This window comes from Salmo salar, chromosome ssa17, assembly GCF_905237065.1.
Source record: "Salmo salar chromosome ssa17, Ssal_v3.1, whole genome shotgun sequence".
Classification (NCBI taxonomy): domain Eukaryota; kingdom Metazoa; phylum Chordata; class Actinopteri; order Salmoniformes; family Salmonidae; genus Salmo; species Salmo salar.
The window spans coordinates 80,099,864-80,123,472 of record NC_059458.1 but is presented as its reverse complement, the minus strand read 5'-3'; the positions used below and the strand labels follow the sequence as shown (position 1 = coordinate 80,123,472).

Sequence of the window (23,609 nt, the reverse complement as noted above, 5' to 3'; positions counted from 1 at the left end):
TATCACCAAGCAGCTCTCCTCTCTCCTCTTTATATATCACCAAGCAGCTCTCCTCTCTCCTCTGTATATATCACCAAGCAGCTCTCCTCTCTCCTCTTTATATATCACCAAGCAGCTCTCCTCTCTCCTCTTTATATATCACCAAGCAGTTCTCCTCTTTATATATCACCAAGCAGCTCTCCTCTCTCCTCTTTATATATCACCAAGCAGCTCTCCTCTCTCCTCTTTATATATCACCAAGCAGCTCTCCTCTCTCCTCTTTATATATCACCAAGCAGCTCTCCTCTCCTCTTTATATATCACCAAGCAGTTCTCCTCTCTCCTCTTTATATATCACCAAGCAGTTCTCCTCTTTATATATCACCAAGCAGCTCTCCTCTCTCCTCTTTATATATCACCAAGCAGCTCTCCTCTCTCCTCTTTATATATCACCAAGCAGCTCTCCTCTCTCCTCTTTATATATCACCAAGCAGCTCTCCTCTCTCCTCTTTATATATCACCAAGCAGCTCTCCTCTTTATATATCACCAAGCAGCTCTCCTCTCTCCTCTTTATATATCACCAAGCAGCTCTCCTCTCTCCTCTTTATATATCACCAAGCAGCTCTCCTTTCTCCTCTTTATATATCCCCAAGCAGTTCTCCTCTCTTCATCTGAAAGAATCTAAAAGTCACACTCCGTTTTATAGCTCCTTTTTACAGAGCAGAATGTCCCATTGTTGAATCCCAGTGGGCCTGACATAGATTTGAGTTCTGATCAATACGGCACGTTGGACAACCTTGCCAATATCGATGTTTCAAACGCCAAGTGTCCATGGAAACAGAATCTATCCCTTGTCTAAACCCTCCACCTGTTGCTCTCGGCAACACAAATAACAAAATCCACAACAATGGCCCCCCACCTCTACACAGACGTGTTGATAACAACACTCTCTTCATCTCCGCTATGATACAAAGATCCCTCATTCTGCCCTGCAAGCCCACTCTCCTTTCAGCAAGACTCCAGGGTCTGATTGGTTCTCTGTGTCTTCCTTCAGGAACACTGTCTAATGATCCAGGGTCTGATTGGTTCTCTGTGTCTTCCTTCAGGAACACTGTCTAATGATCCAGGGTCTGATTGGTTCTCTGTGTCTTCCTTCAGGAACACTGTCTGATGATCCAGGGTCTGATTGGTTCTCTGTGTCTTCCGTCAGAATAATACAGAATAAACTAAGATAGGACATAATGAAGATACAGTATCTAGTGCTTAAGAGCGTTGGGCCAGTAACCAAAATGTCGCTGGTTTGAATCCCTGAGCTGACTAGGTTGAACATCTGCCGATGTGAGAATTGGCCTGTGTTGACTTCTAACATTTTTTATTTAACCTTTATTTAACTAGACAAGTCAGTTAAGAACAAATTCTTATTTTACAATGACGGCCTACCCCGGTCAAACCCTAACCCGATCACGGCCGGTTGTGATACAGCCTGGAATCGAACCAGGGTCTCTAATGACGCCTCTAGCACTGAGATGCAGTGCCTTAGACTGCTGCGCCCCTCGGGAGCCCCAAAACATGGTGGTGAAAGGTTGGAACCAGACTGGCTTTATCTCTCTATAGGCCCCGTAGCCTCTGTTACTGTACATAAAAACTCCATGCTCCCAAAGGGCACCCTATTCCCTTTATAGTGCACTACTTTTGACCAGGGCTCATATTATAGTGCACTACTTTTGACCAGGACTCATAGGGGAATAGGGTGCCATTTGGTATGCAGGCCAAGTCAAAACTCCCCATCTTAAAGCATAAGCACTTCATAAAACCCCACTGCCCTCGTCACATGGCTTTATGATCAAGGTAGTAATGTGTGACGGCTGAGCTCAGCAGCGTTAATGTGGAACCCTCATACCTGCTGTGGCCCACATCTTCCTGTACCATCCTTACACTATCTCCATCTATAAAGAGGAGACAGACAGACAGACAGACAGACAGACAGACAGACAGACAGACAGACAGACAGACAGACAGACAGACAGACAGACAGACAGACAGACAGACAGACAGACAGACAGACAGACAGATACAGAGAGACAGATACAGAGAGAGAGATACAGAGAGAGAGATACAGAGAGACAGATACAGAGAGAGAGATACAGAGAGACAGATACAGAGAGAGAGATACAGACAGACAGACAGACAGACAGACAGACAGACAGACAGACAGACAGACAGACAGACAGACAGACAGACAGACAGACAGACAGACAGACAGACAGACAGACAGACAGACAGACAGACAGACAGACAGACAGACAGACAGACAGACAGACAGACAGACAGACAGACAGACAGACAGACAGATAGATAGATAGATAGATAGATAGATAGATAGATAGATAGATAGATAGATAGATAGATAGATAGATAGATAGATAGATAGATAGATAGATAGATAGATAGATAGATAGATAGATAGAGTCACCTTGAGAAGAACTTTAACTGTAAAAACACTGACACTTGGTTTCCTAAAGTGTAACCTGAGTGATTTAACCTGCAGTGATTTAACCTGAGTGATTTAACCTGCAGTGATTTAACCTGCAGTGATTTAACCTGCAGTGATTTAACCTGCAGTGATTTAACCTGAGTGATTTAACCTGCAGTGATTTAACCTGCAAAGATTTAACCTGCAGTGATTTAACCTGCAGTGATTTATCCTGCAGTGATTTAACCTGTAGTGATTTAACCTGCAGTGATTTAACCTGCAGTGATTTAACCTGCAATGATTTAACCTGCAGTGATTTAACCTGAGTGATTTAACCTACAGTGATTTAACCTGAGTGATTTAACCTGAGTGATTTAACCTGAGTGATTTAACCTGAGTGATTTAACCTGCAGTGATTTAACCTGAGTGATTTAACCTGAGTGATTTAACCTGCAGTGATTTAACCTGAGTGATTTAACCTACAGTGATTTAACCTGAGTGATTTAACCTGAGTGATTTAACCTACAGTGATTTAACCTACAGTGATTTAACCTGCAGTGATTTAACCTGCAGTGATTTAACCTGTAGTGATTTAACCTGCAGTGATTTAACCTGAGTGATTTAACCTGCAGTGATTTAACCTGAGTGATTTAACCTGCAGTGATTTAACCTGAGTGATTTAACCTGCAGTGATTTAACCTGCAGTGATTTAACCTACAGTGATTTAACCTGAGTGATTTAACCTGAGTGATTTAACCTGAGTGATTTAACCTGCAGTGATTTAACCTGCAGTGATTTAACCTGCAGTGATTTAACCTGCAGTGATTTAACCTGAGTGATTTAACCTGCAGTGATTTAACCTGAGTGATTTAACCTGCAGTGATTTAACCTGCAGTGATTTAACCTTCAGTGATTTAACCTGCAGTGATTTAACCTACAGTGATTTAACCTGCAGTGATTTAACCTGCAGTGATTTAACCTGCAGTGATTTAACCTGCAGTGATTTAACCTGAGTGATTTAACCTACAGTGATTTAACCTACAGTGATTTAACCTGCAGTGATTTAACCTGAGTGATTTAACCTGCAGTGATTTAACCTGAGTGATTTAACCTACAGTGATTTGACCTGCAGTGATTTAACCTACAGTGATTTAACCTACAGTGATTTAACCTACAGTGATTTAACCTGCAGTGATTTAACCTGCAGTGATTTAACCTGGGTGATTTAACCTACAGTGATTTAACCTGCAGTGATTTAACCTACAGTGATTTAACCTACAGTGATTTAACCTGCAGTGATTTAACCTACAGTGATTTAACCTGCAGTGATATAACCTGCAGTGATTTAACCTACAGTGATTTAACCTACAGTGATTTAACCTACAGTAGCAATTGTGCCAGGGAGAGCTGTCAGTTGAGCTTATGATCTGGTGGTCTGCTCTCTCTGTCTCTGTTATACCATCACTACATCATCCTTGATTTGTAGAGTCTGAATGAAAGACTGAATGTTAATATTAGGAAACATCGTGGCCTAGAAAGTTCATTATTTCCGTCATCGTTGTGAGAGACTGCATGCAGAGAGAGCAGTATTCTGTGTCTTCAGTCATTATGTCTCTATCACACTTTGACCACACACTAGGTATATTCAGGATTTTTTGGGGGCTTTTTCTACAAGCTGCATTTTTCCACAAGATTGCGTTGGGGAAACTATGCTAGAGTTTAGACTCCTGAGGCTCTCCCAAACCCCCTGTGTGCCATGGACCCAGTCAGCAGAAGTGTTTTGCTCAGTAAGGTCTTGCTATAGTAAACTTTCTCCAAAGCCTTGATTCCTCTCGAGAGCCCAAAATGTCATGCTCTCAATCTATTGTAGAAATATAGTGCATGAAAAGCCCAACCTCATCCCATGACACATCATTATGGATTTTCTGTTTTTTACTACAGCCTGAGCAACAGCTAGAAGTTTCCCGTTCAATCCCCAGTCCAGCCATTATAATAGGAACCACATTTTAGGCTTGGAATTCAGGATGGACAAGATACTTAAGGACCGTTAAGTTAACGGTGGTGCATGACATGTCTGCTCTGTATGACTTTGGGTTTACACTATCGCTGTACAACATCATAGGGAGAGGACCTGTGAATGTAACGTTTCAACAAACAACCTTTTAACATATTGACAAAACATGCAGTCATCCATGATGTTTAACATGTTATAGAAGGAGACAATCCTTAACAATCAGGTTCAGGATTCAGACGACCTGATTGGTTAAAGCGTGCGGCTGATCTTACAACGTCACACAAACACAGTCATATTATTTCTGGGTACTTTGAGCTGAGACAAACGCATTGGTCTGACACACCGATGCCGTTTTCATAAATGGAGCATCTAAAACGATTTATCGGTTGAAAACAAAGGTAATTGTGCCTGGCTCAACTCACAACACCCCCCAGGACATTTTAACATGAACATCGTCATTGACGCAACACAGTGAATTTCTAAACCCTTTCATTTTGTTGTTTTTTACAATGTGAGTAAACTATAGACACACTATATGGAGATGGGGCATGTTATCCCATTGTTAAAAAGCAGGCCATGTCTCTGGTGTAGTCGAGAACATTATTGTGCCTCACTGAGATGTGAACGGGAGAAACAGCTGATGTGTCAAAATGGAAGCAAAACAACTCCACAAACAAGGGCTCTGTTCCAAGCAAATATACGCTCTGTTTCGTCTGTTTACACAACGCTGATAGCCAATCTCTTTATCTTCTCTGAGGATTCTGGTCCGCTTGGTATTGATTTGTTAACCTTTGTTTAATCAGGGTAAAATCCTTTGAGGTTAAAAATGATTACGTGAGGAAGACCTGAAAAGAAGCCAACTGACACAAACAGCAGGAAATACTGAATACTAATATTATTGTAGTAGTTTAAATGAGAGTGAAATTGGTAATGTAATTGGTTTGTGTGTGTGTGTGTGTGTGTGTGTGTGTGTGTGTGTGTGTGTGTGTGTGTGTGTGTGTGTGTGTGTGTGTGTGTGTGTGTGTGTGTGTGTGTGTGTGTGTGTGTGTGTTGTTTTGTGTGTGTGTGTGTGTGTGTGTGTGTGTGTGTGTGTGTGTGTGTGTGTGTGTGTGTGTGTGTGTGTGTGTGTGTGTGTGTGTGTGTGTGTGTGTGTGTGTGTATGTGTGTGTGTGTGTGTGTGTGTGTGTGTGTGTGTGTGTGTGTGTGTGTGTGTGTGTGTGTGTGTGTGTGTGTGTGTGTGTGTTATTCTTCCCTGCAGGATCCCTCCCAACGTGCGTGACATAGTGTACTGTACAGGCGTGTCTCTGATGGATGAGGACGTGTGGGAGTTTATCTGGATGAAGTTCCACTCCACAACAGCCATCTCAGAGAAGAAGGTTCTCCTGGAGGCTCTCACCTGCAGCGACAATGGCTTCCTTCTCAACCGGTGAGTCATTTGTAACAGAACTTTATTGTTCCCTCACAGGGAAACATAACTGTATTGTTCCTTCACAAGGAAAGAGCTTTCTGCTCAACCGGTGAGTCAATATTAAATAACTTTATTGATCCATCACATGAAATTTCACAACAGCTTTGTGCTCATCTGGTGAGTCAACCACATTTAGCATCTCCTGGCTTCCACGCATCGCCTACAAGCCACTGATGCAGACCTTTGGAACATCTACAATTCAAAAAGTCTAATAAATCCATGTAATATAGCCTTCACCACCACAATAAATCCATGATTTATTTTAAACAGGTCTAAAGGAGCATGATAAGAAGAAAATGTAGTCTACTTCAGAAGAACAGAATAGCATACTCTTGTTGTCCTTATGTTAGGTCCTGATCCATTTATTTTTATCCTAAAAAGTCCCTAATCCTTGCCGATGACAAGCATACCCATAATATGATGCAGCCACCACCATTTGTATTCAGGACATAAAGTACATTTCTCTGCCAAATATTTTGCAGTATTACGTTAGTGCCTTCTTGCAAACAGGATGCATGAGAACACGTTTATAGTACTATGTACCGTAGGCTTTGACCTTTAATACAGGTTAATACTGGGAACTAGAATACTGTACTGTAGGATATGACCTGTAATACAGGTTAATACTGGGAACTAGAATACTGTACTGTAGGATATGACCTGTAATACAGGTTAATACTGGGAACTAGAATACTGTACTGTAGGATATGACCTGTAATACAGGTTAATACTGGGAACTAGAATACTGTACTGTAGGATATGACCTGTAATACAGGTTAATACTGGGAACTAGAATACTGTACTGTAGGATATGACCTGTAATACAGGTTAATACTGGGAACTACAATACTGTAATGTAGACATTGACTTTCCAATGTATCCAGATTGAAGACCTCACCAGGAAGACTCACCAAGCTAGTTACAGGTATGAGATGTGGAAGGACAGGCCATTTCTGATTTGAAGCGAGTCAATCTGAAACATACATAACCCTTGCTTTGTTTATCTAGTCCTCTGTCTACACTAGCATAGAACTTCAGAATCAATGTATTGAGCATTCAAAGGGGTATGCTAGTATGGACACATCATATTGGTACCCAGGTTTGTCTGAGCACACTGAACAAGGCCCTCTCACACACAGTAAAAACCTCTAGTGTCCCCTATAGGGGCCGGGGTCCAGCTGTATAGACACGGGATTGCAGTAAGCATGACAGGGTCCAGCTGTATAGACACCAGAGAGGGGATTGCAGTAAGCATGACAGGGTCCAGCTGTATGGACACCAGAGAGGGGATTGCAGTAAGCATGACAGGGGCCAGCTGTATAGACACGGGATTGCAGTAAGCATGACAGGGTCCAGCTGTATAGACACCAGAGAGAGGATTGCAGTAAGCATGACAGGGGCCAGCTGTATGGACACCAGAGAGGGGATTGCAGTAAGCATGACAGGGTCCAGCTGTATAGACACCAGAGAGGGGATTGCAGTAAGCATGACAGGGGCCAGCTTTATAGACACCAGAGAGGGGATTGCAGTAAGCATGACAGGGTCCAGCTGTATAGACACCAGAGAGAGGATTGCAGTAAGCATGACAGGGGCCAGCTGTATAGACACCAGAGAGGGGATTGTAGTAAGCATGACTGGGTCCAGCTGTATAGACACCAGAGAGGGGATTGCAGTAAGCATGACAGGGTCCAGCTGTATAGACACCAGAGAGGGGATTGCAGTAAGCATGACAGGGTCCAGCTGTATAGACACCAGAGAGTGGATTGCAGTAAGCATGATAGGGGCCAGCTGTATAGACACCAGAGAGTGGATTGCAGTAAGCATGACAGGGTCCAGCTGTATAGACACCAGAGAGAGGATTGCAGTAAGCATGACAGGGTCCAGCTGTATAGACACCAGAGAGTGGATTGCAGTAAGCATGACAGGGTTCTGCTGTATAGACACCAGAGAGGGGATTGCGGTAAGAGTGACAGGGTCCAGCTGTATAGACACCAGAGAGAGGATTGCAGTAAGCATGACAGGGGCCAGCTGTATGGACACCAGAGAGGGGATTGCAGTAAGCATGACAGGGGCCGGCTGTATAGACACCAGAGAGGGGATTGCAGTAAGCATGACAGGGTCCAGCTGTATAGACACCAGAGAGAGGATTGCAGTAAGCATGACAGGGTCCAGCTGTATGGACACCAGAGAGGAGATTGCAGTAAGCATGACAGGGTCCAGCTGTATAGACACCAGAGAGGGGATTGCAGTAAGCATGACAGGGGCCAGCTGTATAGACACCAGAGAGGGGATTGCAGTAAGCTTGACAGGGTCCAGCTGTATAGACACCAGAGAGGGGATTGCAGTAAGCATGACAGGGTCCAGCTGTATAGACACCAGAGAGAGGATTGCAGTAAGCATGACAGGGTTCTGCTGTATAGACACCAGAGAGGGGATTGTGGTAAGAGTGACAGGGTCCAGCTGTATAGACACCAGAGAGAGGATTGCAGTAAGCATGACAGGGGCCAGCTGTATGGACACCAGAGAAAGGATTGCAGTAAGCATGACAGGGGCCAGCTGTATAGACACCAGAGAGGGGATTGCAGTAAGCATGACAGGGTCCAGCTGTATAGACACCAGAGAGGGGATTGCAGTCAGGATGACAGGGGCCAGCTGTATAGACACCAGAGAGAGGATTGCAGTAAGAATGACAGGGTCCAGCTGTATAGACACCAGAGAGAGGATTGCAGTAAGCATGACAGGGGCCAGCTGTATAGACACCAGAGAGAGGATTGCAGTAAGCATGACAGGGGCCAGCTGTATAGACACCAGAGAGAGGATTGCAGTAAGCATGACAGGGGCCAGCTGTATAGACACCAGAGAGGGGATTGCAGTAAGAGTGACAAATGGTTTTTCAGGAAGCAGGGTAGTTAGTATATAAAGTGGTTGTCAGGGCGATGAGAGTATAATTGATGGTTTATGATCCCTGCAGGTCTCAGTGATCAATCACTAATCTATCAGAAATAAACCAGATGATCGCCTGCCACTTGACAACAATCCTAAATCTGATCATAGGAATTATCTGGCTGTCAAATAACAGCTATTATCCGTGGTTTAAAAACACATTTACTAAATGTGTCTCTCTCAGTATCTTCTCCTGGCAACTTGTGTCATCTGGGGCTAATGAAGATGCCTGGAGAGAAAACAGCAATACAACAGTGATAATACCCAGAATCCTTATTACCATAACTGTGTGTTTCAGAGAGGAGAACAAGGGGCATTAGTTCGCAGGCTGTGGAACAGAGAGTAGAGAATGTGGACACATGGTGCCAGACAGGCCAGGGAGACAGAAGGCAGGAGACACACCAACAAGCTCTACAGCTAATTAGTATGAGCCGCTATCCTGCGGAAGGGTATTGGCACGGCTGAGGGGAGTTAGGCTGAGGGGGTTAGGCTGAGAGGGGTTAGGCTGAGGGGTGTTAGGCTGAGGGGTGTTAGGCTGAGGGGAGTTAGGCTGAGGGGGGTTAGGCTGAGGGGAGTTAGGCTGAGGGGGTTAGGCTGAGGGGAGTTAGGCTAAGGGGAGTTAGGCTGAGGGGAGTTAGGCTGAGGGGAGTTAGGCTGAGGGGGTTAGGCTGAGGGGAGTTAGGCTGAGGGGGTTAGGCTGAGGGTGGTTAGGCTGAGGGGAGTTAGGCTGAGGGGAGTTAGGCTGAGGGGAGTTAGGCTGAGGGGGTTAGGCTGAGGGGAGTTAGGCTGAGGGGAGTTAGGCTGAGGGGGGTTAGGCTGAGGGGGATTAGGCTGAGGGGGGTTAGGCTGAGGGGAGTTAGGCTGAGGGGAGTTAGGCTGAGGGGGGTTAGGCTGAGGGGAGTTAGGCTGAGGGGAGTTAGGGGAGTGTGTGGGGGGGTGGAGGAGCTTGTGCTACGTGCCAAGGTACACCCCTCACCCCTCACCCCTCACCCCACACCCCACACCCCTCACCCCACACCCCTCACCCCTCACCCCACACCCCTCACCCCACACCCCTCACCCCACACCCCTTACCCCACACCCCACACCCCTCACCCCACACCTAATGTGTGTCAAGGCTGAATAAAATGCTAAAATGCCACACGCCTATAAACAGCCAAGGCACCCACCTCACCCCGTCACCAGTGTGTGTGTACGTACGTATGTGTGTGTATGTACGTATGTGTGTGTATGTACGTGTGTGTGTATGTGTGTGTGTGCGTGTGTGCATGCGTGTGTATATGTGTGCGTGTGTGCGTGCGTGTGTGTGCATGTGTATATGTGTGTGTGTGTGTGTGTGTGTATGTACATATGTGTGTGTGTGTATGTACGTGTGTGTGTGTGTGTGTGTGTGTGTGTGTGTGTGTGTGTGTGTGTGTGTGTGCATTCGTGCGTTCGTGCGTGTGTGTGTGTGTGTGCATGCGTTCGTGCATGTGTGTGTGTGTGAGTGTATGTACATATGTGTGTGTTTATGTACGTGTGTGTGTGTGTGTGTGTGTGTGTGTGTGCATTCGTGCGTTCGTGCGTGTGTGTGTGTGTGTGCATGCGTTCGTGCGTGTGTGTGTGTGTGAGTGTGTTTGACACTTGCCAATGCGCCCTCTCACCCCTCTACCATTGTAATCCAGACAGGGCAGAATAAAAAGCAGAGCATGTGTAGCAGCTGTGATCCTGTCCCTGTGAGACCTGGGGAAAAGAATGTCTCTGTTACGCACCACAGGACCAGAAAGAAGCTACCTAGCAGAGGATAAAGCTGCTGGAGCTTTGGGGCTTAATTGAATGGAGTGAATCATTTACTTTACAATGTACCGAGGCTGTGTCACAAATGGCACCCTATTCCCTGTTTAGTAGAAGCAGGAATGTAGTCTCTCTCAGAATCAATGATTTAAGGCTTTAAGGCACACTTGAATTTCACACCGCATGCACTACTGAAGGTTGACAATAAAACCCATGTCCGTGATTAGATCAGTGTGTGTGTGTCCGTGCCTGTTTACGTGTTTGCAGGGTGTTATCTTAGGCACGTAAGTGATACTCCATCTACAGACAAGAAAACTGGACAGGATATGCCTTCCAGCACCCCGCTCAGCTCTGAGGCTCTGAGGCTCTGGGGCTGGAATAGATGGGCCCTGCATTTAGTATTGATTTCTGTCTCCTCTGCACCCTTGGACTAAATTGTATCCTTCTCCTCAATGTTTTTATTAATGCATGATGTGATCTCAGCGCTGGATAAACCTTCCCTGATAGACCATGTTCAGCCTGCTCTAAAATTAGGTAATCTCAACACAGCTCCGGCAGTGACCTTTTTGCACTCCCAGAAGACTCATGGATGAAATCATTTCCTGTGTGAGGGGCCATTTTATTTTCTGTAGTTCTGCTGTAGCGGTGTGTGAGCTGCTGGGATTTGTGGATGGTGTTGCAACATGTGCTCAAAAATCAGTGTTGAGAAAATAACAGGAACATAATGTTCCATCTACACAGGGTGTGTTCTGTGTTATTTACACATAATAGCTGTGAGATCAGGAAACAGAGTAGAATGATAATTGGATACAGGAGACCCGTCTCCCAAACGGCTGACCAGGCGGGTACAGGAGACCCATCTCCCAAACGGCTGACCAGACGGGTACAGGAAACCCATCTCCCAAACGGCTGACCAGGCGGGTACAGGAAACCCATCTCCCAAACGGCTGACCAGGCGGGTACAGGAGTCCCATCTCCCAAACGGCTGACCAGGCGGGTACAGGAGACCCCTCTCCCAAATGGCTGACCAGGCGGGTACAGGAGTCCCGTCTCCCAAACGGCTGACCTGGCGGGTACAGGAGTCCCCTCTCCCAAACGGCTGACCTGGTGGGTACAGGAGACCCATCTCCCAAATGGCTGACCAGGCAGGTACAGGAGTCCCCTCTCCCAAACGGCTGACCTGGTGGGTACAGGAGTCCCGTCTCCCAAATGGCTGACCAGACGGATACAGGAGACCCGTCTCCCTATTTGCTGTGTGGTTTCACACATCGAAGTGTATCTGTTCCCTAAGCATTAGATTGATTACAACTGAAGACTGGAGCTCTCACATAGAGTATGTTGAGTGATTGAATACGGAGGCAATTGCTCTTCCTCTAAACAAATGTCTTGGTGTTTAGAAGTCTGTTGCACAAGCCCGTTGGTTGAGGTATAAAGCTTCATCATTCTATCACTTCAAGAACCCAGAGTAAAATGGTGAAGAGAAGCAGGAGATATATCAGAACAAAAGAATTGTGAGTTCCTGGAGAAGCTACGTGCTGCGGTTACCCTCCCTGCATGGAAATGCAAATTGGAAACGTATATACCGTGGCGGTGTCTTTTTCTGTAATATCATTTTTGTTGCCTGCTTGACATTTTCGTCCCATTTGCATAACCGGCTACATCTACATTTGATACGGTCTCATCAGCTTCATACTTTCTGAGGCTGCTGATACATAGTATTAAAACTGGCTTTTTTGTCATTGAATTTAAACATTCTCCTCTAGACTGAGTCTGTCTTAATGTGTTTCTATTTCAACGTTCTCCTCCAGACTGAGTCTGTCTTAATGTGTTTCTATTTCAACGTTCTCCTCCAGACTGAGTCTGTCTTAATGTGTTTCTATTTCAACGTTCTCCTCTAGACTGAGTCTGTCTTAATGTGTTTCTATTTCAACGTTCTCCTCCAGACTGAGTCTGTCTTAATGTGTTTCTATTTCAACGTTCTCCTCCAGACTGAGTCTGTCTTAATGTGTTTCTATTTCAACGTTCTCCTCCAGACTGAGTCTGTCTTAATGTGTTTCTATTTCAACGTTCTCCTCTAGACTGAGTCTGTCTTAATGTGTTTCTATTTCAACGTTCTCCTCCAGACTGAGTCTGTCTTAATGTGTTTCTATTTCAACGTTCTCCTCCAGACTGTCTGTCTTAATGTGTTTCTATTTCAACGTTCTCCTCCAGACTGAGTCTGTCTTAATGTGTTTCTATTTCAACGTTCTCCTCTAGACTGAGTCTGTCTTAATGTGTTTCTATTTCAACGTTCTCCTCCAGACTGAGTCTGTCATAATGTGTTTCTATTTCAACGTTCTCCTCCAGACTGAGTCTGTCTTAATGTGATTCTATTTCAACGTTCTCCTCTAGACTGAGTCTGTCTTAATGTGTTTCTATTTCAACGTTCTCCTCCAGACTGAGTCTGTCTTAATGTGTTTCTATTTCAACGTTCTCCTCCAGACTGAGTCTGTCTTAATGTGTTTCTATTTCAACGTTCTCCTCTAGACTGAGTCTGTTTTAGGCTGTATCAAAGAGATTACTGCTGGACTACATTACCCAAAGACTGTATCAATCAGATTACTGCTGGACTACATTACCCAAAGACTGTATCAGTCAGATTACTGCTGGACTACATTACCCAAAGGCTGTATGAATCAGATTACTGCTGGACTACATTACCCAAAGACTGTATCAGTCAGATTACTGCTGGACTACATTACCCAAAGACTGTATCAGTCAGATTACTGCTGGACTACATTACCCGAAGACTGTATCAATCAGATTACTGCTGGACTACATTACCCAAAGACTTTATCAGTCAGATTACTGTTGGACTACATTACCCAAAGACTTTATCAGTCAGATTACTGCTGGACTACATTACCCAAAGACTGTATCAGTCAGATTACTGCTGGACTACAGCATCCAAAGACTGCATCAATCAGATTACTGCTGGATTACAGCACCCAAAGACTGTTTCAGTCAGATTACTGCTGGACTACAGCATCCAAAGGGTACTTTAAACTTCTGAATTTAGTAAGAGGTGACCATGTCTTATTGCATTTTTTGTACTCACATCAGATGTGTGAGGACAATAATATACACTCTTTTATTCACAGTTCTTCTTCTTCTTCTTATCCTCCAGGCTGCTGAATCTTTCTCTGAGCTCAGATTTGGTCCCAGATCAAGATGTCATCGATGTCATCATCCACGTGGGACGGAACCCGCATGGAAGACACTTAGCCTGGAGGTACTTCAGGGAGAAATGGGACATCTTGAATTCACGGTAAGAGATTCAAGGCCTCAGAGACTGTAATATGTGCGACTTGTGTACTAACGTTCCTGTGTTGCCATAGTGATGTATTATAGTGTTCCTGTGTTTTCCGTAGTGTGATTTGTGTACTAATGTTCCTGTGTTTCCGTAGTGATGTATTATAGTGTTTCTGTGTTTCCATAGTGATGTATTATAGTGTTCCTGTGTTTCCATAGTGATGTATTATAGTGCTCCTGTGTTTCCATAGTGATGTATTATAGTGTTCCTGCGTTTCCATAGTGATGTATTATAGTGTTCTTGTGTTTCCATAGTGATGTGTTATAGTGTTCCTGTGTTTCCATAGTAATGTATTATAGTGTCCCTGCATTTCCATAGTAATGTATTATAGTGTCCCTGCATTTCCATAGTGATGTATTATAGTGTTCCTGTGTTTCCATGGTGATGTGTTATAGTGTTCCTGTGTTTCCATAGTGATGTATTATAGTGTTCCTGTGCTGCCATAGTATGTATGTCATATATATTTTACAGTAAATTATTTCTACTTATATGTCATATATGTTTGAATAATTCAGTGCTTATTTTGCCTTCTGGTTAATCTATTTAACCATTTGTTACCAAATTCATATACAGTACTGTGCTTGTGGATTTTGTAGAGTATCAGTACATTTATTGTGTTGTGGTTTCAGACGATACATGCTTGATGCAAACTAGATTCCAGATACTGTAGAAGTGAATGAAAATTATGTTTTTGATTGTTGATCTTCCCCAGAGCTCTTTGGGACGGTGTTCAGCAAAGCCTGAATAGAACAACCGTGTTTGTAAAAGCCTTTCTTCACAACACTCTGCTCTCCATGTTTAGGTACGGGGAGGCCTTATTCATGAATTCTAAGCTAATCAGTGGGGTGACTGAATTCCTGAACACAGAGACAGAGCTGAATGAGGTAAGTTTATTTAAGGTTCACTCAGGTATCCCAGTCTTCAGTAACAAACTGCAGATGGCTTATTGTATGATATGTTACATTTAAGTACATTGTAAATGACACTATTAAAAATGTGAAAGAAATCTAAATATATGCCAACTTGGGGATTTTGTCATTTTAAAAAGCAGTATGATTATTACAGGTATTTAACATTTGCTAATCCGTCCTGCTCTGTTAAATTGTCTTAACATTGATTTGATGGAGACAGTCTGGTACAGAGTCTACATTAAATTCCAACGTTTTCTAAAAGCATACCTTTATTTCTCACCCCAAAGTAATAGTCTTTTTTGAAGTAATAGTGTTTTTCTCACTGATCAGGGGGCATCAGTACCAGTCCAGTAATCCCACTGACAGAACCATAGAGAAGAGACCTAAACCTTAAAGGGATGCTTATACTGTACGAGTTTCTTGTTATTTGTTCTCTGCAGTCGCTAATTGGCTAAAAAGCTTTTCTGAAGTTCTGAACTTCAAAGAAACTTCCTGTTTGTTTTTGTGTCTGGGAGTAATTCAAAACACCGTCTGCATATTACAGCTTATGGATACAGTAGGCCTATATATGAGCCCAAAACTGAAAAAAAACATGAATTAAAATAATGATTGTGCTGTTATACAATACATAGCCTACTGCATATTACACACGGCAGAATGTTTTTTTTTTTAAAGTTATCTTTGGTACATAATTGATCTCGCCTATATTAAGCACATTTAGAGTTTGCCTATAATTATAGTGGATTTGTATTTGATTTTGAATAGCCTAGTAATAGGTAATTTTTTATATTTTCATAAGTAATGGGCTGACACATTACCTTTTAGCTACAGAATATCTCACCAATGTGCGTTTCCATCTCCTCCTCTCTCTTCTTCATTCCTTTCTCCAGCACGCAAAGAGACGGGCTGTCAACAGTTTAATGAAATATGTTTTGTTGTGAAGACATATTACTGTCGATGTTCCCGAACAGATTTCACTTGGTTTCTCAAATTAAGCTCTGAGTAGCTGCAGGAACAGGGTTGGAGAGACCATGGCATACAGAGTACTGGGTAGATGCAGGAACAGGGTAGGACAGTCCACGGCATACAGAGTACTGGGTAGATGCTGGAGAGACCATGGCATACAGAGTACTGGGTAGCTGCAGGAACAGGGCTGGAGAGACCATGGCATACAGAGTACTGAGTAGATGCAGGAACAGGGTAGGGGAGACCATGGCATACAGAGTACTGAGTAGATGCAGGAACAGGGTAGAAGAGACCATGGCATACAGAGTACTGAGTAGATGCAGGAACAGGGTTGGAGAGACCATGGCATACAGAGTACTGGGTAGATGCAGGAACAGGGTTGGAGAGACCATGGTATACAGAGGACTGGGTAGCTGCAGGAACAGGGTTGGAGAGACCATGGCATACAGAGTACTGGGTAGGTGCAGGAACAGGGTAGGAGAGTCCACGGCATATAGAGCACTGGGTAGCTGCAGGAACAGGGTAGAATAATCCACGGTATACAGAGTACTGGGTAGCTGCAGGAACAGGGCTGGAGAGACCATGGCATACAGAGTACTGAGTAGATGCAGGAACAGGGTAGGAGAGACCATGGCATACAGAGGACTGGGTAGATGCAGGAACAGGGTAGGAGAGTCCACGGCATACAGAGGACTGGGTAGACGCAGGAACAGGGTTGGAGAGACCATGGCATACAGAGGACTGAGTAGATGCAGGAACAGGGTAGGAGAGACCATGGCATACAGAGTACTGGGTAGATGCAGGAACAGGGTAGGAGGGTCCACGGCATACAGAGTACTGGGTAGATGCAGGAACAGGGCTGGAGAGACCATGGCATACAGAGGACTGGGTAGATGCAGGAACAGGGTAGTAGCGTCCACGGCATACAGAGCACTGGGTAGCTGCAGGAACAGGGCTGGAGAGACCATGGCATACAGAGTACTGGGTAGATGGAGGAACAGGGTAGGAAGGTCCACAGCATACAGAGTACTGGGTAGCTGCAGGAACAGGGTAGGAGAGTCCACGGCATACAGAGTACTGGGTAGATGCAGGAACAGAGTTTGAGAGCCCATTTTTTCTCTTTCCCCTGTTCCTGTTCCATTTGATAATGGGCCATTCTAAGTCTAAACTAATTTTACATATTAGTAAAGACAAGATTAAATTGAGAATAGTCTGATGGTTGAAAATACAGTGCATTTGGGAAAGTATTCAGACCCCTTGAATTTTTCCACATTGTTGTGTTACAGACTTATTTTTAAATGTATTTAATGTTTTTTTCCCGTCAAGCTACACACAATGCCCCATAATGACAAAGCAAAAACAGGTTTGTAGAATTATTTACAAAAAATAAGTATTCAGACCCTTTACTCAGTACTTTGATGAAGCACCTTTGGCAGCAATTACAGCCTCGAGTCTTCTTGGGTATGACGCTACAAGCTTGGCACACCTGTATTTGGGGAGTTTCTCCCATTCTTCTCTGCAGATCCTACAAAGCTCTGTCAGGTTGGATGGGTAGCGTCACTGCACAGCTATTTTCAGGTCTCTCCAGAGATGTTTGATTGGGTTCAAGTCCGGGATCTGGCTGGGCCACTAAAGGACATTCAGAAACTTGGCCTGAAGCCACTCCTGCATTGTCTTGACTATGTGCTTAGGGTCGTTGTCCTGTTGGAAGGTCAACCTTCGCCCCAGTCTGAGGTCATGAGCGCTCTGGAGCAGGTTTTCATCAAGGATCTCTTTGTACTTTGCTCCGTTCATCTTTCCCTAGATCCTGACTAGTCTCCTAGTCCCTACCGCTGAAAAACATCCCCACAGCATGATGCTGCCACCACATGCACTGTCAGAACATGATGCTGCCACCACCATGCTTCACCGTAGGGATGGTGCCAGGTTTCCTCCAGACGTGACACTTGGCATTCAGGCCAAAGAGTTCAATCTCGGTTTCATCAGACCAGAAAATCTTGTTTCTCATGGTCTGAGAGTCTTTAGGTGCCTTTTGGCAAACTCCAAGCAGGCTGTCATGTACCTTTTACTGAGGAGTGGCTTCCATTTGGCCACTACCATAAAGGCCTGATTGGTGGTTCTGCATTTAAGAATGAAGGAGAAATGTTCTGGTACACTTCCCCCAGATCTTTCCTACAACACAATCCTGTCTCGGAGCTCTACGGACAATTCCTTCGACCTCATGTCTTGATTTTTGCTCTGACATGCACTGTCAACTGTGGGACCTTATAAAGACAGGTGTGTGCTTTTCCAAATCATGTCCAATAAATTTAGTTGACCACAGATGGTGTAGAAATATCTGAAGGTTGACCAATTTCTAGTCTCATAAAAAAGGGTATGAATACTTATGTAAATAAGTAAAATTTCAATAAACCTGTTTTCGCTTTTTCATTATGGGGTATTGTGTGTAGATTGATGAGAGAAAATAAATGATTGTATCAATTTTAGAATAAGGCTGTAACGTAACAAAATGTGGAAAAAGTCATGGTGTCTGAACACTTATTTTTTTTTATTTAACCTTTATTTAACTAGGCAAGTCAGTTAAGAACAAATTCTTATTTACAATGACGGCCTAGGAACAGTGGGTTAACTGCCGTGTTCTGCCTGAATGCACTGTATGATCACTTGATGAGAATGACGAGAGGCAAGGAAAAGAGCGCAAGGTTCTTTGGCGACTTTTTCAAATCATCGATAGCCAATAGTAACATCATGCAGCCCATAAATGTGTTAATTTCTAACACATTCTAAGGTTTGTATTGTTCACAACTAAAGTTATAAAATAACTCTAAATCTAGCATATAGGACCTGTTTCAAATGAACACTTCTACGCTCAACATCATGTGCACAATCTCGCTCCAGAATGTGAAAAATATATTTTCTATTTTATTCAGCTAAGTTCAATTATATTCTTCTTACTATAAAATCATATAATAATGTCTCCTGAATGAACAAGCCTACAGTCTATATCATGGTGAATAGCCAGATAATATACAGTATCTAGTCAGCTGAATGAACAAGTGTACAGTCTATATCATAGCCAGATAACATACAGTATCTAGTCAGCTGAATGAACAAGTCTACAGTCTATATCATAACCAGATAACAAACAGTATCTAGTCAGCTGAATGAACAAGTCTACAGTCTATATCATAACCAGATAACATACAGTATCTAGTCAGCTGAATGAACAAGTCTACAGTCTATATCATAACCAGATAACAAACAGTATCTAGTCAGCTGAATGAACAAGTCTACAGTCTATATCATGGTGCATAGCCAGATAACATACAGTAGGTCAACTCATATTCTGTTCTTCTGAAATACAGTTTCTTCATACCAAAATGTTTCTTTAAGACCTGTTTAAAATAATGGATTTATTGTGATGTATATTCAGTTGATTTATTAGACTTTTTTAAATGTAGATGTTCCTAAGGTCTGCATCAACTGCTTGTGTGCTGCTTGTATAGGAGATAGAGATGCTGAACGGTTGATGTTAATGAGCCGTCCGTTTCCGTGAGACAGTAACCGGCTGACAACATTTCATGACCGCCACCGCCCTCTCTGGACCAGAGATATTCTGTCTTCTTCCTTAAACATTATTTTATTCTCTAATGACCACAAGAGTCTCTGTTATCTTCCAATGTAATAATTCACAGCAAATGACATGTTTGTCTATTCAGCTTGGCTCAGATTCACACGTAGGAAATCTATTCCTTTATTTACATTTTATTTACCTTTCTTTTCTCCAACTGGTAGTTAGAGTCTTGTCCCATCGCTCCAATTCCTGTACGGACTAGGGAGAAGCGAAGGTCGAGAGCCACGCGTCCTCCAAAACACAGCCCTGATAAGCCGCTTGTTGACACACTGCGCTGCTAAACCCAGAAGCCAGCCGCACCAATGTGTGGGAGGAAACATCATACACCTGGCGACCATGTCAGCATGCATGCAACCCAGCCCGCCACAGAACGCGATGGGACAAGGACATCCCGACCACCCAAACCCTCCCCTTACCCGGACAACGCTGGGCCAATTCTCTGCCGCCTCATTGGTCTCCCAGTCGCGGCTGGCTGCGACACAGCCTGGGATCGAACCCGTGTCTATAGTGACGCCTCTAGCACACTGCAATGTGATGCTTTAGACCTCTGCGCCACTCGGGAGGTGAAGATCTATTCCTTTTTTCCATGTTTTTGATTGAAGCACTTCTCAGTAGTTGGTATTCAGACTTACCATATGCAGGTGCTTAACTGACTTTGCAGGTGTGGCTCCCTTGCGGGCACTGAATACATTTAATTCAACAGCTGAAAATCCTCTCATATGCTGGCCAAAATATTTTCTCATGAAGTTGTCATTCAGTAGGGATTTCAGTACATTTATCTGGTGCTATCTCTTTAAATACTGTGCTCTTTTAATTAGAATGTTCTTGACAGAATATATATATATATGAAGAGAACAGGTTCAGAATAGGGATGGAAGAATACCATCTACTGTGAATACACACATGTTCCTCTCCTTTCCAGCACCAATTGGTAAATGTATAAATAATCAGATGTTGTAGATTATTTAGGGTTAGGAAAGTATAAATGAATCAAACATAAACAGGGTTGGAGAGCCTTTACGCATAAAATACATTGGTCAATCTAAAAACTACAGGAAAGTGAACAATAGGAGTTGAACAGTAGTCTATAAATCTACCCTCAGTAATCATGGAACTGGTATGCCAGGCTCCAGGTTTAACCTGCTGTTGTTCACTTCCATAATGATTCAAATAGGCTACATGTCCCAAATTATTGGACAACTTGTAATCCGTTTAATGTGATCCACTATTGCTAGTGACCCTCAGGAACAACCACACTGACGTGACAGAATAAAGAGAGGTCAATTAACGATGATGTCATGATGGAATGATATAACGTGTAGGCTACAGAATACAGAATAAAGAGAGGTCAATTAACAATGATTTCATGATGGAATGATATAACATGTGGGCTACAGAATACAGAATAAAGAGAGGTCAATTAACAATGATGTCATGATGGAATGATATAACATGTGGGCTACAGAATAAAGTGGCTGGGTTTTTTTCTCACTTGGAACCGACAGGTTGTTCGACCTTATTCATCGTTTTCCTTGCGTTTAAAGATGGTGGAATTATGAGGGAATTAAGTCAAGGTCAGAATACGGCGTATCTGAAGACACACCTCCAGCACATCTTAGTTTCTTTCCTCTCCAGCCCAAACGTGTACCTTTCCCCCAATGCATAAATTCAAGGTCAGAATACACGCAGAGAGAAAAGGAAATAAAGTTAAATTTACGTGCCCGTAACTCTGGTGTGAATTCTTCCCCCCTACAGCTTTGTTTTATATGAAGATGGGTCTAACGTTTGAGTTATTGCCCTGTGCCAGAAGGCACTTTAAACCTGTCTAGAGTACCTAGACACTAGATACACACAGTATCCTTTCCAACAGGTATGCTTGATGATTGTTGCCTGGATTACCCTCATGTACCTGACTCTGTGTCTGTCTGTTACCTTCTTCAGCTGAAGGAGTTTATCCAGATCAGTGGAGGTGGAGCGGGGCCAGCGTTGGCCCGGGCCGTGGAGATCGTGGAGGCCAACGTGAGATGGCACAGTCTCTACGAACGCCAGATCTTCCAGTGGCTAAGGAAGTCTCCCAACGGTTAACACACAGCCAACAGGGTTCAGCCCAAGCATGGTATCTCTCTGAAACTATTACAGACCCAACAACATCGGGCGGAGAAAAACAATATGAGAAAAAAACTGTTTCAACATGAATATGTTAATATGAATTGCAAAATAAGACATTTACCCACCTCCCCCCAAAAACTTGATGAGAGAGTCACTGGCAAACCGGAGAGAGAGGGAACAGTGAAGACGGACGATGTGATTGGCTCAGATGACCTCATTCTGACCGACCATCGAAGGTGGATGTGATTAGGTATAAATATTGCATGGTGGCATTCATCTCCAGTGACAGTTTTCTTTTTCAACGCATGGTTTTCACCCCTCCTCTGATTGGTTTTCCACTAAGCTGACCCATGTGACCTTTTCAATGACCTTTGAACCTCCAGTCAACTCTTAGTAGCCTATGAGGAGAAAGACAAACGAGCTACAAGAGGCACAGGAAGAGGACCGGGCGGCAATATGATACAACTGTGACAAGCACAAGTATTATAATTTTTTTCAATGATGACAATCATTATTTTGATTGGGACAAAAGCAAATAAGAATTATAACGTAATAAAATAATATGTGTACCTAAATGGTTTGGACCTTAACCTTCTCTTTTGAGCCATACTGAGGTGGACTTTGTGACGTCTGGAACATTTAGACGGGGGACCTGGCGGCTAAAGTGATGTTCATTGTTGTGCTTGATGTGTTCCATAATAACTTATCCTCCTTCCTCATCCAACAGGGTTTCCCTAAATGACATTAAGCCAGGGGGACTCTGCAGAACCCAGGAGGCAGGTTGGGAGCAGGAACAAGGTGACTCCCCATAACCCGAAGGAGTCACTATTGATTATTGATCGATTATCGTTAAGAACATCATTTATATTTGCTAATTGCACTGGAGTGTCCTTGGATTATACCGTCTTGGTGTTTGAGTGAAGATAAAACTGTTGTGAGTCGCGGTTGATATTTAGTGTGTAAATGGTCCACGTTGCTGATGGACTGAGAGCCAGTGGACACAGCCTGTGTGAGCCATGGTGTAGTAATGATGACATGTAGAAACTTACGTTGTTATGGTCAAACGCCATGCTTTGGTTTTCATGTGCCGCTAATTACTTCATAAAAAGTTTCACTCAGAAACCGTGTTTAAGCAAACGCAGAGGAAATATGCACCAATATTCCTGACAGATATTACTAGTTTTGTTGCTACCCTGCAAAGCCCAGTAAACTTAACAGGCCGATGCTAACAGCTAGCTGGATATACTCTGTGGACTCGTTTCATGAAGAATAGAACATAATAATGAGTTTTTACTGTTGACACTTGGCTGGTAGAGCAAATCCCCATTGGGTTTACTGGGGAGTGCATTGCTCTTATTTTCTGTGTAAAAGTCAGTGCTATTTATATCCTCTTTGGCTAATCCTTGATACTATAGACCTCAAGAAGAAAACAGTTGCAGCCCTTCACCATCTTTTCCTTTCTTGTTGTGTTTTGATGTATTAAAAAAGCTTTTTTTTCTAATTGAGGGACAATATTGTTCTGTGTTTTGAGCAGAGCAGCAATGGGATTTTAACGCTGACAAATAAATTATTTTGTACAGTAATGCAACGCTGCCTGACTGTGTCTGTCATTATTTGTGAGAGACAGAGAGATCGAGAGACAGAGAGAAAGATACAGAGCGAGAGAGAGACAGAGACAGATAGTTTGTTTTTGCTATGCAGCTGACTCCACTACATTTCCATTTTCTCTTGATGGACCAATTCTCAAGGAACAAAAAGGAAAGTGTGAGGAAAAGTGTTGGTCATTTTACTTGCTGAAGTAAGCCATACAGTATATTTTATAGATCATCAACTAGATTCATAAAGGTATTGATTGTCATACATGATCTACAATCTGCAATGGACAACAGAGCTTCGAGTGGCCTTAAACAGTGGTAAATTAAAGATGAAGATAATATATTTAGATGTATTTTTCATGATTCGTGCAGGTTTATTTGTCATTCAGTA

The 23,609-nt window shown here is 43.3% G+C and overlaps 1 protein-coding gene across 1 annotated transcript in view; it reads left to right on the top strand.

The window, feature by feature from the left end:
* Nucleotides 1–23,211, top strand: part of LOC106595568 (thyrotropin-releasing hormone-degrading ectoenzyme) — a 449,769-nt gene extending 426,558 nt beyond the window's left edge. Inside the window, exons 16-19 of the mRNA XM_045700210.1 lie at nt 5,726–5,893; nt 13,818–13,958; nt 14,806–14,887; nt 21,456–23,211. Coding sequence (XP_045556166.1) covers nt 5,726–5,893; nt 13,818–13,958; nt 14,806–14,887; nt 21,456–21,599 — 535 coding nt within the window. The 3' untranslated portion in view covers nt 21,600–23,211. The remainder of the gene's footprint in view (nt 1–5,725; nt 5,894–13,817; nt 13,959–14,805; nt 14,888–21,455) is intronic.
* Nucleotides 23,212–23,609: the final 398 nt, after the last annotated feature.